The sequence below is a fragment of the Jaculus jaculus genome, chromosome 15 (assembly GCF_020740685.1).
Source record: "Jaculus jaculus isolate mJacJac1 chromosome 15, mJacJac1.mat.Y.cur, whole genome shotgun sequence".
NCBI classification, from domain to species: Eukaryota; Metazoa; Chordata; class Mammalia; order Rodentia; family Dipodidae; genus Jaculus; species Jaculus jaculus.
In genome coordinates this window covers 65321449-65339630 of record NC_059116.1, presented here as the reverse complement: position 1 = coordinate 65339630, position 18182 = coordinate 65321449, and the positions used below count along the sequence as shown (strand labels likewise).

Sequence of the window (18182 nt, the reverse complement as noted above, 5' to 3'; positions counted from 1 at the left end):
AATTTAAACATGGGAGGAAAGTACTTTGAGAAAAAGTACTGAACACATACAAGCTTCTTTCTTCTTATAATTCCTTAGACAATACAGTAAAACAAGTATTTTGATAGCATTAATATTGTATTAGGTACTATACACAATCTAGAGATGATGCAAAGGATACAAAAGGGCTGTGCATGGTTTTATGCAAACACTACACCATTTTACATAAGGGAAGGCCTAGACCCCAGCCCCGTGATACCAAGGGATGGCTGCATGGGATTTTCTCACATTCACTGTACAGCCAGGAGCATAGCCAGCAGTTCCAGTCTCAGCACCAACAACTCTATTGCCTCCCTTCTGTCCTCCCCCGTGTAAGTCTGTATACCAGAAAGCGGGCAGCTGTGAGTGATTTTACAAGAGCGAACACCTTGAGCTAACTCTAACTGCGAGTCATATGTCAGTCTGGGAGCTGGGGAGATGGCTACATGGGTAAAACACTTGCTGCATCAGTGCCAGAGTTCAGATCCCCAGACTCCATGTAAAGGTCTGAAGCCGTGGCAGAATTCCACCTAACCAGATTTCACGCACTCGGGGAATGCATCTTGTCAATTAGTTGGAGTCTCATTAGAAGTCCTTGGGTTAAACAATCAAGGGCATGACCCTTGCACTCTCTGAAAATGTAAGACATGCTAACAACAAGATGAGCAGGGGAAAAAAGGGGGGGAATTTCCCAGAAGCTCTTGTACCAGCTAGCCCCGTGACCACTGTGGTGAGCAGCTATGAGAATGAGAGACCCTAGAAAGCTGTTCTCTGACCTCCAAACACATGCTGTGACACAAGCATGCCCACACTCACATACATGAACATGCACACATATACACATGCACAAACATACACACACCAAAATAAATTACAGCTCTTACAAAGCCATGCATTACTGCATGTCAAAGACAAAATCTTTTTGTAAGACCAGTTTATCACTTACAACATTAATTTACCAGTTTATCACTTACAACTTATTAATTTCAATTAGTAATAAATTAAATGACACCTCTTCCTACCTTTTTGTGGAGAGTTGATGTTTTGAGTTACATGCCCTGACTCTTCCCATGTAGGCGACATTTGCAGGGGAATTTCACTCTATAATCAACAATCAAATCATGCCTGTGGCTTAGGTCCTAACAGTTGCCTGAGCTATCATTTGCTGTTTAGCTGAATGTGGTTTATACACAAACCAGCTTTCTAGAACAAGACAAACAACTCCCCTAGCAGACACAGTGCTCCTGGGCGAGACTTCCCCTTCCTCTAATTGCCGCAAGTTCCCAACCTCTTGCTTCCCTGGTGCAGAATTACAAAACCAAGTGTGTCCACCGCACATTGGAAAAAGTGTTAACTCAGTGAGTTGTATTTTCTTTGGAAAGGAGGAACAGAGAGTGGAAAACTGACCTCAGTTCAGATCGGGTTAACCATGGCCTTGGCTGGAAAAAACCTCTCCAATTTCCCATGATTGATATAGCACATTCATTCAGCTAGCCCCTGTGGTTACTGGAACATAGAATATTTTCAAGTTTCCAGCATACCCAGCAAGTGGAATAGTGGAATTATTATTATTATTATTTTTAGCTGAAGCATGACTTCAGGTTATATAATCAAGAGGACAGAAATTCCACCTAACCAGATTTCAAGCACTCGGGGAATGCATCTTGTCAATTAGTTGGAGTCTCATTAGAAGTCCTTGGGTTAAACAATCAAGGGCATGACCCTTGCACTACTCTGAAAATGTAAGGTGAAGGAAAAAGAAGATTCTAGGCAAGTCGTTAGGTTCTCTCTGTTGAACTGCTCAGAAGAGCCAGCTCTTTCATCTCTATCTTTCTCCCTCTAACACAGTAATCTTTACTTTAAGAATGCTTGTCATTTTTAGCCGGGCGTGGTGGCGCACACCTTTAATCCCAGCACTCGGGAGGCAGAGGTAGGAGGATCACCTTGAGTTCAAGGCCACCCTGAGACTACAGAGTTAATTCCAGGTCAGCCTCGACCAGAGTGAGACCCTACCTCGAAAAAACAAAAAAACAAACAAAAAAAAGAATTCTTGTCATTTTTAATTTAATTGCAAATGCAGTGGCAACCTCAGCAGAAAGCGATGCTTTAGGTGATTATTTTGTTATGCTTTCCTCCATTATTTCTTAGTGTGATGTGTATGTAGATAGATAGATAGATAGATAGATAGATAGATAGATAGATAGATAGATAGATAGATATACATGTATATATGTATATATGTGTGTGTGTGTGCATATATATATATCAGCTCTTAAGTTCTTAAGTGTCTGAAAATTCTGCATTTTTGCTTTCCCCTGCACTCTTTTATGGATCCTTTCCAATAGCCAAGACTGGATGATATAAATTGCATGGCTTTAGGAGGGCTATTCATTTTAGTTTATTCCAAGTGGCACCAAGAAGCTATTTCTCTCTTTTGCCATTGGAATGCAACTGAATATCTAGATTGGAAAATTCCTGACTGAGTGCACAGATAGACCATGCACAGTCACACACAATGCTCAAGATCTTTTGAAGGTAGAAACCTAGCGTGAAATATTACCAATGCATGGGAGAAATTCTTAACAACTCAAACATCCTGTTTATTTGAGGAGGAAAAGACAAAGTAGTTTTATTCAGGAGCATAAAAGGGAAATAAAGAATCTTACATTGGGGCTGGAGAGATGGCTTAGCGGTTAAGCGCTCTCCTGTGAAGCCTAAGGACCCCGGTTCGAGGCTCGGTTCCCCAGGTCCCACGTTAGCCAGATGCACAAGGGGGTGCACGCATCTGGAGTTCATTTGCAGAGGCTGGAAGCCCTGGCGCGCCCATTCTCTCTCTCTCCCTCTATCTGTCTTTCTCTCTGTGTCTGTCGCTCTCAAATAAATAAATAAATAAAAAATATTAAAAAAAAAAGAATCTTACATTGATTGCATAGGACTCTAAGTTGATAGCTAGTTTAAAAAGTTTATGTTGAAGGATTAACACTTATAAAGAATTGCAAATATTAAGCACTAAACATCAAATCATTCAATCAATAAATGGGCTAATGATCTGAATAGACAGTCCTTAGAAGAAGAAATACAAATAGTCAATAAATACTTGAAAAAGTGTTTAACATCCTTACACATCAGGGACATGTAAATTAAAATTGCCTTGAGATTATCTCACCCCAGTCACAATGGCTATCATTAAAAACAACAACAACAAAGACAGCAAATGCTAGTAAATATGTGGGGAAAAGGAACATTTATTCACTGGTGGTAGGAATGTAAACTGGTATAGCCATTATGGAAGACTGTGACAACTCCTCAAAAAACTAAAAGTAGAACTACCACATAACCCAGTTAAACAACTCCTGGGTACACACCCAGGGAACTGAAAGTCAGCATACCACAGAAAATGAGCACTTCCATGTTTATTACAGAACTGTTCACAATAAGGAATGGAACCAGCCTAGATGTTAATCAACAATTGAACTGATAAAGAAAACCCTAGCACATGTGTACAGTAGAATTTTATGTAGCCATTAAGAAAAACAAAGGGCTATGGATACAGCTCAGTCAGTAAAGTGCTTGCCTTGTGTACATGAGGTCCTGAGTTCTATCCCCAGAACTCATGTAAAAATTCCAGGCCTGGGCTGGAGAGATGGCTTAGTGGTTAAATGCTTGCCTGTGAAGCCTAAGGACCCCGGTTCGAGGCTCGGTTCCCCAGGTCCCACGTTAGCCAGATGCACAAGGGGGTGCATGCGTCTGGAGTTCGTTTGCAGAGGCTGGAAGCCCTGGCGCGCCCATTCTCTCTCTCCCCCACAATCTGTCTTTCTCTCTGTGTCTGTCACTCTCAAATAAATAATTAATTAATTAATTAATTAATTAAAAAAAAAATTCCAGGCCTGGTAGCATGTGCCTGCAATCCAGAACCAGAGAGACACAGGCAGGAGGATCCCTGAGGTTTGCTGGGTTCAATTCTGCAGGTCCCACATAAGCCAGATGCACATGGTGGCACGTGCATCTGGAGTTCGTTTGCAGAGGCTCCTCTCTCTCTCTCTCTCTCTCTCTCTTTCCCTCCTTCCCTCCCTCCCTCCTTCCGTCCCTCTCTCTCAAAAATAAATAAAAATAAATCTTTAAAAAAAAACTAAAAATCAATATTCTTGATGATTATTGATATAAAAATTCTCTACAAAATACTAGCAAACAGAATTTAATGTTTGTACGCCATGATCAAATAAGATTTATTCCAGTCACAGCAATTAAGCAAGAAAAAGAAATAAAGGGCATCCAAATTGGAAAGAAACAGACAAAGGTATCCCTCTTTGCAAATGGTAAAGTCCTCTATGCACAAAAACAAAATATAGAAATAATAAATGAGATCAACAAAATTTGAGGGCAGAGAATGCCATGCACAAAAACCAATTATATTTCCCTACACTACCAATGAATAATCCAAAATGTAAAGTAAATTAAGGAAGCAATTACATGTACAATAACATCAAAAAAATCTAATGTGCCTTAGTAGTAAACTTATTTAGGAAGCAAAGGAAGTATATATTGACTACAAAATATTGCTGAAAGAAATCAAATAGAACCAAATTAAGTGGTGTGATGGTTAAGTTCTATTGTCAACTCGATCAGATTCGGAATCAGTAAGAGATAAGCCTCTTGGGCTGGTCCTGAAGGTGTTTCCAGGAATGATTAGTTGAAGGAGGGCATACCCTTTCTGGTGGAGCACTGTATATAAAAAGCTGTGAGATAACATAGACCTTTTGCTCCTGGTTGCCCATGCTGCTCACTGGTGCATGCTTTTTAGCCGGCTGTCCTCACTATTCACTCATGCAGTGCATCTAACTGCTTTGGCTATTCTTCGTGGACATTGGAACAGAGAGTTTCATTAGCTTGCCAATGCGGGCTGAAGACCAGCAGCTCTGCAGGAATCCTCCAGGCCTTCAGTGCCAGACTGGGACTGCTGAGGCAGCCAGCCTTACAGACTGGGTTCCTCTGTGCTCAGACCTGCAGACAGCTATTGTTGGACTTCCCAGGTCATATCTTGTAACCTAATAGATCCTCTTCATCTTGAAAAAGTAAATAAATTCTTACAGCCAGGTGTGGTGGTGCACACATTTAATCCCAGCACTCAAGAGGCAGAGGTAGGAGGATTGCCATGAGTTCGAGGCCACCCTGAGACTCCATAGTGAATTCCAGATCAGTCTGGACTAGCATGAAACCTTGCCTTGAAATAATAAATAAATAAATAAATAAATCCTCTTTATAATACTTATTCATTTAATAGTTCTGTTCCAGTAGAGAACCCTAATACAAATGGCAAGACATCCCACAATCATGTATTAGAAGTCTTAATAGTGTTGAAATGTGCCAGTACATAAAATTGCCCATATATTCAATGCAATCAAACTTCCAATAATGCTTTTTATAGAAATATATCTAACCTAAAGTCACATAGAATCTAATGGGAGTGCAAAATAATAATCAAAATAATCTTAAAAGAGGTCTAGAGAGATTGCTTAATGGTTAAGCACTTGCCTGTGAAGACTAAGGACCCTGGTTCAAGGCTCAATTCTTCAGGACCCACATAAGCCAGATGCACAAGGTGGCACATGCATCTAGAGTTCATTTGAAGTGGCTGGAGGCCCTGGTGCACCCATTCTCTCTCTCTCTCTCTCTCCCTCCCTCTCTCTCTCTCTCTCTCTCTCTCTCTCTCTTTCTCTCTCCCTCTCCCCCATTCTCTCTCTGTCTGTCACTCTCAAATGAATAAATAAAAATAAACAAAAATTTTTTAAATAATTAAAAAAAAAATAAAGTTAGAGGTCTCACTTTTACATACTTCAAAACTTATTACAAAGCTGTAGCAATCCAAAGTGAGAAACATCCATAAAAACAGATGTAGAATCCATGGAATAGAATAGACAGCCTAGAAAACAAAAAAACCTCACTTATATGGGCAAACAATCTCCAATGATAATCCCAAGACCATGTAATGGGGAAGGAGAGGTTTTCCACAAATGGTGCTGGGAAAATTGGATATCTACATGTGGAAGAGCCCAGTAAAACTCTTGTTAATTTTTTTTTAATTTATTTGCTAGCAAAGAGAGATGGAGAAAGAATGAACATGCCAGGGCCTCCTTCCACTACAAATTCCAGACACATGCACCACTTTGTGCATCTGGCTTTATATGGGTACTAGGGAATTGAACCCTTATCAGCGGGCTATGCAAGCTCCTTTAACTGCTGAGCCATCTCTTCAGCCCTCAGTCAAACTTTTGACCTTATACAATATAAAAAAATTAACTCAAAATGGATTAAAGACCCAAACATAACATGAAGATGTAAAACTCTTGGAAGAAAGCTTAAGAGAAAACTCTTCATGACCTATGATTTTTTAGACATGAAATCAGAAACAAAGACAACAGGGCTGGATAAATGGCTTAGCAGTTATGGTGCTTGCCCATGAAGCCTAAGGACCCGTGTTTGATGCCCCAGATCCCATGCATGCTAGACACACAAGTGACACATATACAAGGTTGCACATGTGCACAAAGTGGTGCATGCATTGCAGTTTGATTACAGTGGGTAGGGGTCCTGGCATGCAAAGTTTCTCTCTCTCTCTCTCTCTCTCTCTCTCTCTTTCTTTCTCATTCCTGCTCTTTCCCATTTAAAAAAAAAAAATAGGCCAGTCGGTTGGACTTGCCTCAAAAAAAAAAAAAAAAAAAAAAACAGAAAGAAAAAGAAACAAATACAATAAATAAAAGAGAAGTTGGAGTCAATCAAAATTAGAGGATTTAGTCGTCCAAAAGACACTATCCACAGAGTAGGAAAATGGCCAACAGAATCTGAAAAAATATTTGTAGATCATGTATTGAATAAAGGATTAATATCTAGAATTAAAATTTCTTATACATAAAGTTAATGCCACAGAACTATATACTTAAAGGTAGTTAAATGGGCTGGGTGTGGTGGCACACGCCTTTAATCCCAGCACTTGGGAGGCAGAGGTAGGAGGATCACCAAGAGCTCGAGGCCACCCTGAGACTACATAGTTAATTCCAGGTCAGCCTGGAACAGAGTGAGACCCTACCTCCAAAAAAAAAGTAGTTAAATGGGAGCTGGGAAGATATCTAAGCTATTAAAGGTACTTGTTTGCAAAGCCTGCCAGCCCAAGTTCAATTCCTAAGACACCCACATAAGCCAGGTACAAAAAGTGGTGCAAACTTCTGGTATTCATTTATAGTAGCAAGAAACCCTGGCATGTCCCAACCCACGCATGTATGTGCAAAGAGGTAAAAAAATGTTTAAAAAGTAGTTAAAATGATACAATTCATGGTGTGTATTTTATTCTGACAAAAATAGAAATAAATTACCCTTTCCTCTGAGTTCATGATTTCAAATGTTTTTATTATTATTTCTCTTCTAATTTTCTAGTGGAGAAAACACGTGACTTGGGGGTAAGATACTTCCCAGTGAGTTGTTGGTAGGGAGATCCCCAAGGCCCCCAAACAATATAGGTTACAGCCAATGCTCCTGGTTGTCCACCAGAACTAGACAGTAAGACCCTGTTGCTGAAGACACCACCTGGTTAGGTTCTAGAGATCTGAGAAATCAAGCTGGAGCTGAGCTGGAAGCCTCCTCCCTGCTGGCTAGATGTCATAGTGCTGCAAAGTGTTATACAGGCTGCTGGAGGGAAAGAATCATCAGGAGACTTAACCAGCAGTGGATCCAACCTGCATGCTGTACCCCAGCCAGGCAAGATATATCCAGTAGAGTAACGGAGGCATGGAGATAACCAGCTGCTCTCGGATCAGGACTGAAGTCTCATGGGAAGGAATTCATGCCTTGCACTGAAAACCTAGTCAAAAGCCTATGCCTAAGAAGGTCATAGGTGGGCTGGAGAGATTGCTTAGCAGTTAGGGCATTTGCCTACAAAGCCAAATGACCCAGGTTCAATTCCCCAGGACCCACGTTATCCAGATGCACAAGGGGTCGCACACGCCTGGAGTTTGTTTACAGTGGTTGGAGGTCCTGGTGCACTCAATCTCTCTCTCCCCCCCTTTCTCTGTCAAATAAATAATTAAATAAAAATAAATATTTTTTGAAAGGTCATAGGTTCTAGGGAGGAAGCTGCTTCTGTTGTTTAGGCTAAATGGTTATGCTGTGTCCATCAACTTGCTCTCTAAATATTTATATTTATGCCCATAAGGGTCAGAGAAGCTTCTTGCAGATGACAGTGACTAATAGGGAAACTCAAAACTCCAAAGTACTAAAAATAAGTAACGAGTGCTCAGTCCTAAGTGATGCATCCCTCCAAAGCTCAGGTAACATTACAGAAAAAGGGATCAAAAGAATTTAAGGCCAGAAACTGCAGAGGAATGTTCTAGAATGCTGTCTTCCAGACATGAAGTAGCCATTGCATTCATGACCTCACAGAAACTCTCATTACCTGGACAAGACCTGTGCAATGTTGAGCCCATCAACATTCCATCACGGATGGTGGAGGAGGGAGGAAGACATCAAAAGAGAAGATGGAGTAGTTGGAAAGAAAAAGGGACTGAGTGGAACAGGGATATGGGAAGGGGGCAGGCGAAGGCAGCAGGAGATGATTATGATTAAAATCCATTATGTACATGTACGAATTAAAACTATTTTTAAAAAGCATGTGGCTTGGCCATCCCAACTCTCTCATTGATGCTGGAGGCCTATATTTACACACTTGGCTCTTGTAAGCTTGGGTATCAGGAGCCCATGTCTTAGAGAAAGATGACTAACAAAGATGACTGTCTTTTCTACACAGCAAAGCCAAAACTCAGACCCCAGAAGTCAGCGACTGATTGCCCAGAGCTTGTAATTCTTTACTCAGGCCACCACATGAATGCAAGGATGGTTTAGTGATTACTGCTCTGTCAAGCTGCAAAATCAGCCTATTCCGAAATGCATTGTCCTCTACAAGCTGAATCATTTCCCTTTATTTTTATGCAATTGAGTTTTATTTTACAGTACATCCAGGAATCATTTCCTAGCCACAATTACTCTCCTGTGTCAGACTGATTATTCCCTAATGGAGAGAGAACTTGATTTACAACATGTATATATATATCTCCACCTGGGCATGGTGGCAAATGCCTTTAATCCCAGCACTCAGGAAGCAGAGGTAGGAGGATCACTGTAAATTCGAAGCCACCCTGAGAATACATAGTGAATTCCAGGTCAGCGTGGTCTCTTTAGAGCAAGACCCTACTTCAAACATATATATAGATATATGTATACCTTTCTATCTATGTATCTATCTATCTATCTATCTATCTATCTATCTATCTATCTATCTATCTATCACCTTGTTATGTAGATTTTCTAAATTTAGCAAACTTCTCTGAAGCACTTGGTCACTCAGTCTGAACTGTCCCCTGCTTCTTCCGGCCACAGTATGGAGACAGTATGCAGCCAAGAAGTGTGAAGTCTCATGGGAAATTTTCAAAGAATAAGGTAGAAGTTCTCCTCTGAATCCTCCAGCCTCTCTTGTCTTCCCAACGCTGAGCCAGGGATCCCTTCCTGTGCCTGTAAAGCACTGGAGCCGACCTTTAAGCTTTCTCATAGTGCCCTGATACTGCCAGTTATACTTCTGTCTTTCCCACCAGATGGAAGCAATTTTTAGGACTGCCCCAGTCATCTCTTACTTCCTCAGGGCTGATACTGTTCAGGCAGGCAGGAAGATTACAGTATCTATTGGCTGAAATAGTAAACAACAGTAGTCTGCATTTCATTAACTCTGTAATTCTACCAAGTATGAAATGCTTCAATTGTGAGGACACTATGAAGAGAAATATTATAATTCTAAGGTATCAGCAACTATAAGACACTGCAATTCTAGGGGTAGAAACACAAAGAAGATGACCATGAAAAATGACTAAAGACTAGCTGATACACTGTGTGTGTGTGTGTGTGTGTGTGTGTGTGTGTGTGTGTGTGTGTTCAAGTGTGTGCAGGGGCGTGCATGTGTGTACACAGGTGGAGGCCAGAGGACAACCTCAGGAGTCACTCTCAGGAACCATACCCAGTTTTTGGAGACAAGTTCTTTCATTGGCCTGGAGCTCACCATTTAGACCAGACTGTCTTGCCTGCCCCAGAGACCCACCTGTCTCTGCTTCCCCGGCTCTGCAGTACAAATGTGCACCACCATGTCAGCTTTTAGTGGTTGAACTCAGATCCTTGTGGCAAGCACTTTACCACCTGAGCCATGTCCACAGCCCCAATATCATTTTTTTTAATTTTTTTAAATTGATTTGAGAGAGAGAGAATGGGCCTCCAGCCGCTGCAAATGAACTTCAGACACATGTGCCATCTTGTGCATCTGGCTTACGTGGGTCCTGGGGAATTGAACCTGGGTCCTTTGGCTATGCAGGCAAATGCCTTAACCGCTAAGCCATCTCTCCAGCTCCCCCAGTATTATTTCTGACATACAGACACATACACCTTTCTTTACCAAAATGAAATACTTCATTTTCACTTAGTTTGCATGGCTCCCTTACCCCCAGCATTTCCTCTCAAACAAGTTGCTTCTTCAGGTTGTTTTGTATGAGGACGTGTGTGGCATACATTTGTATGTGTGTGTACATGTTTGTATGTGTGTGGGCACATGTGTGGGTGCATGCATGTGTTGTACAGAGGTCAGCAAGGACTTTCCTCAGTCGCTCTCTGTTCTCTGAGGCAAGTTCTATCTTGCTAACCATAGAGCACACCAATTCGCTAGACTAGCTAGCCAGTGAGCTCTAGGGATTCCCTGCCCCTGCCTCTCCAGTGCTGAGGCCAAAGGTGTGTGCCACCAAGCCTGGCATTTTTATGGGGGTCCTGGGGAATTCACATGTGGGGCCTTATGCTTGTGTGGCTAGCACTTTACTGAGGCATCTGCCCAGGCCAGTGTTAGAGATCTTAAATGAACCACGCTGCATCTGAGCTTCAGGTAACTAAAGATGGATGGGAGCATTTGTCCTCAGTTCCCAGCCACAGGTATGTTCTGAAGCTGGGCCTGAAAAATCAATCAATAATACTGTTACTTGTGGTCTCTACCAATGCAGCTTCAGTGATGAGGACCAGCACATTTACAGGAGAAATATTTCTGCCAACGGGCAAGACTGTAATACAATCCATTCATCCATTATCTGCTGAGAGGAAGTGAGCCACTGCAGGTAATAAAGCGTCTGCACGGTGCCACGGCACTTTTAATCAGAAGACCTCAAAACAACCCCCACACTGTTACCAACAAAAATCGGTCACCAACAGAGTGTAAATCAGAAAATATTCCTTGCTGTGATATTATACACCATGTCACCATGGTTTAAGGTAACTCGAAAAACCAAATAATTGTAATTATATGCATGTATAATATTCCTTGCTGTGATATTATACACCATGTCACCATGGTTTAAGGTAACTTGAAAAACCAAATAATTGTAATTATATGCATGTATACAATTATAAATATATGTTTATCATGCTAGGGACTTGATCCAAGGCTACATCAGAACCACTATATATATATATGTGTGTGTGTGTGTGTGTGTGTGTGTATACACACATATATACATCTGTAAAAGAATATACCTATATGTGGAATTTGAATCTGATTACACACCAAGTGAGGGCATATGTGGATATTTGATAATAAATGAATTCATTGTACAAGCACATTATGTTTCAAAAGATGGACTTTGGAGTCAAAGAGAAATGGACCCTGACCCTGCCTCTTCCTCCCTCTGTGGCCTTGGGCAAGTGCCAGTGCCTTCCTCTGGAACACTAGGGCCATAGACTGCGCACCTCCCTGGCCTGGGTGAGTGCCTCCGAGCAAAGCATTTGGAAAAACGGCTGGCAGGCGGCAAGTTCTCTGTGCAGGCGAGCTCTTGGCATCTGAACCAGAACAGAGGCCCACTTGCCTTGCTCTGAAGATGCCCTCATATTTTCCAGCCCTTAATTTCATAATGTTCTCATTATCACTCTCAACCTTGTCTCAGCTTGCTTCCACGGTCAGCTGACTTCTCCCCTGTTGGATCCCTTGCTCTTGGCTATGTCCTCCTCATCTTCCTACTGGTCTTTTCATGATTATTGTCGTGGCATCTCAGCATCTCTCAATCCCGCCATGATGTCTCTGCACAAAATTCTAAAAGCTTCCCACAGCCACTGAGTTCTCAGTACAGCATTGCGGACACCCTTGGTGGGCCATATTGCGCCTTTCCAGCCATCTCTGCAGCTCGTAGCCTCCCCTTAACCAACCTGCAGATCTACTCCTGAGCTATAAGTCATAGTCACGTTTCCCAAACGGCAATGCTCTCCCTTTACCACTGCCTTGAAAAGTCCTCAGCCTTCTTCCAGACTAATTTCTACACCAGAGTACCCTCCCTGGCCCTCCAACACTCCTTTAACCCCTCTCCTGTATGCCTCTCTTTGGAACTCACAGTAAGCCTTGTAATTGGGCTGGTTCCATCTTAAGACCCATCTCATATCTAATATCCCCACAACTTTGCTCCTATCAAGTAAACAATAAATACACATGACTCCCACTTTGTTTCACTGTTTTGTTGTTGTTGTTTGTTTGTTTGGTTGGTTTTTCAAGGTAGGGTCTCACTCTGGCCCAGGCTGACCTGGAATTCACTATGTAGTCTCAGGATGCTTCGAACTCATGGTGATCCTCCTACCTCCACCTCCTGAGTACTGGGATTAAAGGCGTGCACCACCTCACTGTTTTTACTTGAATATGCATGCCTCAAGTCCCTATACCATTGAAAGAGGAAGTTAAAATCAAATCAAACCTTTCTACTTGCTGCTGAATTTAACAATATAGCATAGTGCTGGGTTATTGGAATCCATACCCCACAGGAAGTTTCCCAGCTCATTAAAATAGTACATCATTAGTTTCTTTTTTATTAAATTTTATTTTATTTTTATCTATTTGACAGAGATAAAGAGGGAGACAGAGACACACAGAGAGAATGGGTGTGCCAGGGCCTCCAGCCACTGCATATAAACTCTAGACACATGAGCCACCTTGTGCATCTGGCTAATGTGGGTCCTGGGGAATCAAACCTGGGTCCTTTGGCTTTGCAGGCAAACACGTTAATGGCTAAGCCATCCCTCCAGCCCCGTTGTTCATTTCTTGAATGCATAATGAATATGAACTTGGTTGTGACATCGACTCAGATAACTACAGTACCACTAAAAATAATTTACACATGAGAGTGCTGAAAATTCAACCAATGTTTCGGTTTATGGTTTTTGCTTTTGGGTTTTGGCTTAATGGTGCTAGAAAAAAAATATATATATTGCTATAAGATGTTGTTTGGTGAAAGTCTTTGTCCAATTTCAAAATAAAAGATAGTGTTTGGTGAAAGCCTTGTCCAATTTTCAGAATTAAAGGCCGCAAACAGCACAGCTGAAGTCAATCACATGTCAAGTTTTGTTTGTTTGTTTCCCAACTGTGCTGGGGCTGGAAACTCCAGCCTGGTGCTTGCCTTTGAGTTACATCCTTGCCCTGAATTCAATCATTTACTATAAAGTTATAAACTGCCAAATGAAACTATTTTTATCATAGTATTTTAACTCCATCTTTGCTGTAGGCAGTTTTCATTGTTAAAAACTCTGCATAGAGCCAAATCAGCAAACCAGACAAATAACATTATTTTTCAAACTAGCTGAGAAAAAATATTATTTTTAAAAATCAGAATACCTTATCAATAGATCCCCCAAAATATCTCAATTTTTAGATTCGTCCTAAGCTACTTGTACAGGATATAACTCTCCCTACAAAATGCTCAAAGGACATCTTTAGGAGACTTCCTCTACACTATCAAGTTATGAAATTATAGTATATCTCAGTCAAATCAGAAGACTCAAAATTAAAATCAGGGCTGGAGCTGGCTTAGCGGTTAAGCACTTGCCTATGAAGCCTAAGGACCCCGGTTGGAGACTTTATTCCCCAGGACCCACATGAGCCAGATGCACAAGGGGGCGCACGCGTCTGGAGTTCGTTTGCAGTGGCTGGAGGCCTGGCACACCCATTCTCTCTCTCTCTCTCTCTCTCTTTCTCTCTCTCTCTCTCTGTGTTGCTCTCAAATAAATAAATAAATAAAAATCAAGGCTGGAGATATGGCTGAGTGATTAAGTCACTTGCCTGCAAAGCCTATGAACCCCCCAAGATGCACAAGGTGCCACATGCATCTGGAGTTTGTTTGCAGTGCCTAGAGACCCTGGCATGCTCATTCTCTCTCTACCTACTTTCAAATAAATAAATAAACAAATAAATTTTTAAAATATTGAAATACAGCTGGGCGTGGTGGCACATGCCTTTAATCCCAGCACTCGGGAGGCAGAGGTAGGAGGATCGCCATGTGTTCGAGGCCACCCTGAGACTACATAGTGAGTTCCAGGTCAGCCTGGGCTAGAGTGAGACCCTAACTTGAAAAACAAACAAACAAAAAAAATTGAAATACAATAATACCAGGAAAAAATAAGTAAATAACTAAAGATCCTGCCTCAAGAAGTAGCAATATTAGCTTTTAAAACACTTCCTCTTCTTGTTTCTAAATCTTGGAAAATTATCACAGAAATATGCATTTTACAAATATTTTTGTCAGTTCCATTTGGCTCGACACACAGTGATTATCATTTCCAAATTGTCCTAAACTACTGGATGCCACCTGACACATTTTAACTTCTAGAGGCAATCTCTTCAATCCTATGATCAAACTTTTCATATTGTGGATTTCAATACACATAAATTTACAGGGTTTTTTTTAAGCCTAAAAAGAAGCCTTCTCTAGCTATAATTCCCCTACATTTTTTTTTTAAACACTGCTGGCTCTGAGGCATCATAGTAAGTGAATTAAAGGCCATTTTTGGTCATTGCCCAGGGTTTATTATCACTGCCTCTGAGAGCTTGCTGAGAATTCTAAAGGCTTTGCAGCGCTGCTTCTGGTGAGAGTTCCCCCCGACGTCTCCGGAGGTCGCAGATCTAAGCAGCTGTGCTTGCTGAAACCTTGCCTGGGCGACCAGAGCTCTCACTCACCTTTGGCATGTCCACGATGGACGGTCGAGGGATGGAAGCCTGGAAGGCACCTGCTTGGCAGCCCGGCTCATCATGCAGGGACGGGGGCAGACCCTCCGGGCTCTCCACGGGCTGGACAGTAGTGTGATTACTGGAATTCTGGTCTGCACCTCCATTGTGCTCTGAGTGGGCACCGCCAGAATCTCTCCTCTTCTCTGGAGCTCCTTCTTCCACCCTTGAGTGACTTGGTCGCCTGCCCGCTTTGACCATAGGCTGGGCATAAACGGTGGCGTGAGAGTCAGCTGCGCTGGTCTGATCAAAGGGGGCATTCTCCCTGGTGCTCCCAAAACATGCCAGCAGAGCTGAGCACGGGAAAGGATGCATCCTGGGAGACGGGAGCCTCAGACCTTTGGTGAGCCTCGCTTTCCACGTGGACATGCCCTGCAGTGACACATTGCAACGTTTAAAAGGGGAAAGGAAGTCTTCCAGGGCTTGCCCTGCGGTAACTATTTCAAGAGGACTCGCTGGTGATCGTTGTCGCTAAATAGAAGTGGGGCTGGCATGGCCCCCCTCCCAGAGAGTCGCCTGGCACCTAACCCTTCTTGGAAGCGGCCATTCTGGGTGATTTCGCGCTCTTCCTTCCTTCTTGCCGTCAGTGGTTAAAGAAAGCTGTATGTGAGGCAGTCCCTTGGCTCGGGTTACAGTCCCCAGCAGGGCAGACACTTCAGGGTATAGGTAGTGCCAAGTGAATAGACAGCTGGTTCAGGTTACCTTGAAGGCATAAAGATAAAGTAGCCTGGCAGCGTCTGCCATAATAGCATTGGCCTGTGTATCGATAACATCATAACTGCGGCAAAACCTTCTTTGGTTACCTGCTTCAAATATTTATCCCCCCAAACAAAACAAAAATCACCTAGTGATCTAGCACAGATGAAGACCCCTGAGACAGGTCATGACCCTGGCACCTGTTTCATTATTAAAATGGGAGATATGCTTGGATCTTTCATCTAGGGGCATCTATGTTTGCATCTGGTGTCAAAGAGACTCTTCTGGATCTTTCCTTCTTCTTTTTCTTCCCAAAGGAGCATCCTGGTTTCAGGGTTAATATTGGACCTAATAACTGTAAGTGAGTATTCATTTTTTTTCTCTTACTCCCAAGCTCTTTATGAGTTTTCAATAATACCAAAAAAAAAATCACACATTAAGAATTAATATTATGTATGGGGGCTGATGAGAGGGTTCAGTGGATAAAATGATTGCCACACAGGCATGAAAATGAATGCCAAGTTAAGATCCCCAGAACCTGTGGAAAGCCAGATAGTAGTGGGCGTGTGTAATTCAAGGAAAGACGGGAGGCAGAGGCAGGAGAATTTCCCAGAAGCTCACAGCCCCCCTAGCCTGGCAAACCTGGCAATGAACAATGAGATACTCAGTCTCAAACAAGATTAAAGATAGTTACTATGACAGCAACACCCAACATTGCCATCAGGCTTCCTATGCACACTGTAGCACACGTGCATGAGTACTCACATGTATGAACACACACACACTCACACCCCAGAGGAAAAAAACACTGTGTACTACGTTTATGAGAGAAGGCACTATGCAAGTGTGGAGTATTCTATTACTGTATGTATTGCCGAACTTCAGAAAAGAAGTCCCTGTTGAATACAGACCTTCTATTCCTTAACCCCCTGATGTGTGACTGGAGCTGGGCATAGTGGCCCATGCCTGAAACCCCAGTATTCTGAGGCAGAAGCAAGACGATCACCACAAGTTTGCAGCCAGCCTGATCTACACAGCAAGTCCCAAGCCAAGCCAACCAGGGCTACGTAACAAGCGCCTGCAATGGTAACAGTAACAGTAAAATTTAACCATATTCTAAGATAATTCCAAGTCAAGATTTTTTTCCTTAGCCAAGCATCTGCTAGGAAAGCGATAGAAACATACCGGTTTAAGAACATATTACCCACTCTAATTTATTTGTTGGTTCTCTTTGTTTTAATTTAATGTCAAGTTGTATTCTTAACCCCAGAATAGTTACTATGATAGTAATCCTCATTTTGCAGAGGCAGAAATTTCAACTGGCTAAAGAAAAACTAGGCCCCTAAGCAGGTCTTAGGGGAAGCCCGGGACCCCACTAGGAGCACCTCAGATTCAGACTTTATTTTAGTGTTACCAAACATGCCATTTATTGCTAGCCCTGTGCCAGGCTTCCCAGGACTAAGAATTCATTCTCCCAGTACACAGAGGCAAGCAGACCAGAACACTCCATGAGAAAGGCTCCTTCATCAAGTATTGCTGGGAGGCCTGGGAGGTGCTTTACCACCAGCCTGCCTGGGATGCTACAATCAACATGGCCATGGTCACTCCATACCGCCTTCCAAGTACACTCCCAGTGAGCTAGGCTGCATGGGTAAGGCTTTTCAGAGACTTGGAAATTAGAGAAAGAAATTAAAGAAAACCTATTATTCCACCTGGTTTTCTTCACTCAGTCATTCAACTACATACTCAATATTTAGTGTTGTCAAGGGCAAAAGATTCAGCAATTAACAATGCAAGTAAGTCTCTTGTTTGGGATTTTTTTTTTTTTTAAGAGACAGTGTCTCCTGTATCCCAAACTGATCTTCTCACTATATAACTAACAATGACCTTGAACTCATGAATCTACCTCCGCCTCCTCGGTGCTGGGATTGCAGTCTTACACGCCACCACACCTGGGATCTGGGATCTGGGATCTGGGATCTGACCAGGGCCTTGTGCATACCAAGCAAGCGCACAGATGGAGTCCCAGCAGAGCAGCTTTTAAGTGACCATGCTCAGTGGAGCGCAGGGTAAGAAAGCTCAGAGCCTCTTTCTCAGCCTGCCCTCACCCTGTGCCTGGCATGAGCTTGAAATCCTGCTGTGAAAATCGCCTTACTTCCATCAAGGGCGTTCTCAGGAGTATACCGGAACCAAGCCGAATCCCACTGGTCTGCTAAGAACGCTGGCGTGCTTCGCTGGTGTGCTTACGAAGCCTGACCTAGACTGACATCATCAACAGATGATGGTCACTGAGTGTTTAGTATCAGGCGTGAATCTCAGCAAATTAGTACATTTAATCCTCATAACCCCAGCAGAAAGGTGATATTAT

The 18182-nt window shown here is 42.5% G+C and overlaps 1 protein-coding gene across 1 annotated transcript in view; it reads right to left on the bottom strand.

The window, feature by feature from the left end:
• The window catches only part of Fam107b (family with sequence similarity 107 member B), a 268615-nt gene extending 253128 nt beyond the window's left edge, over positions 1–15487 (bottom strand). Inside the window, exon 1 of the mRNA XM_004662367.2 lies at positions 15071–15487. Coding sequence (XP_004662424.1) covers positions 15071–15487 — 417 coding nt within the window. The remainder of the gene's footprint in view (positions 1–15070) is intronic.
• Positions 15488–18182: the final 2695 nt, after the last annotated feature.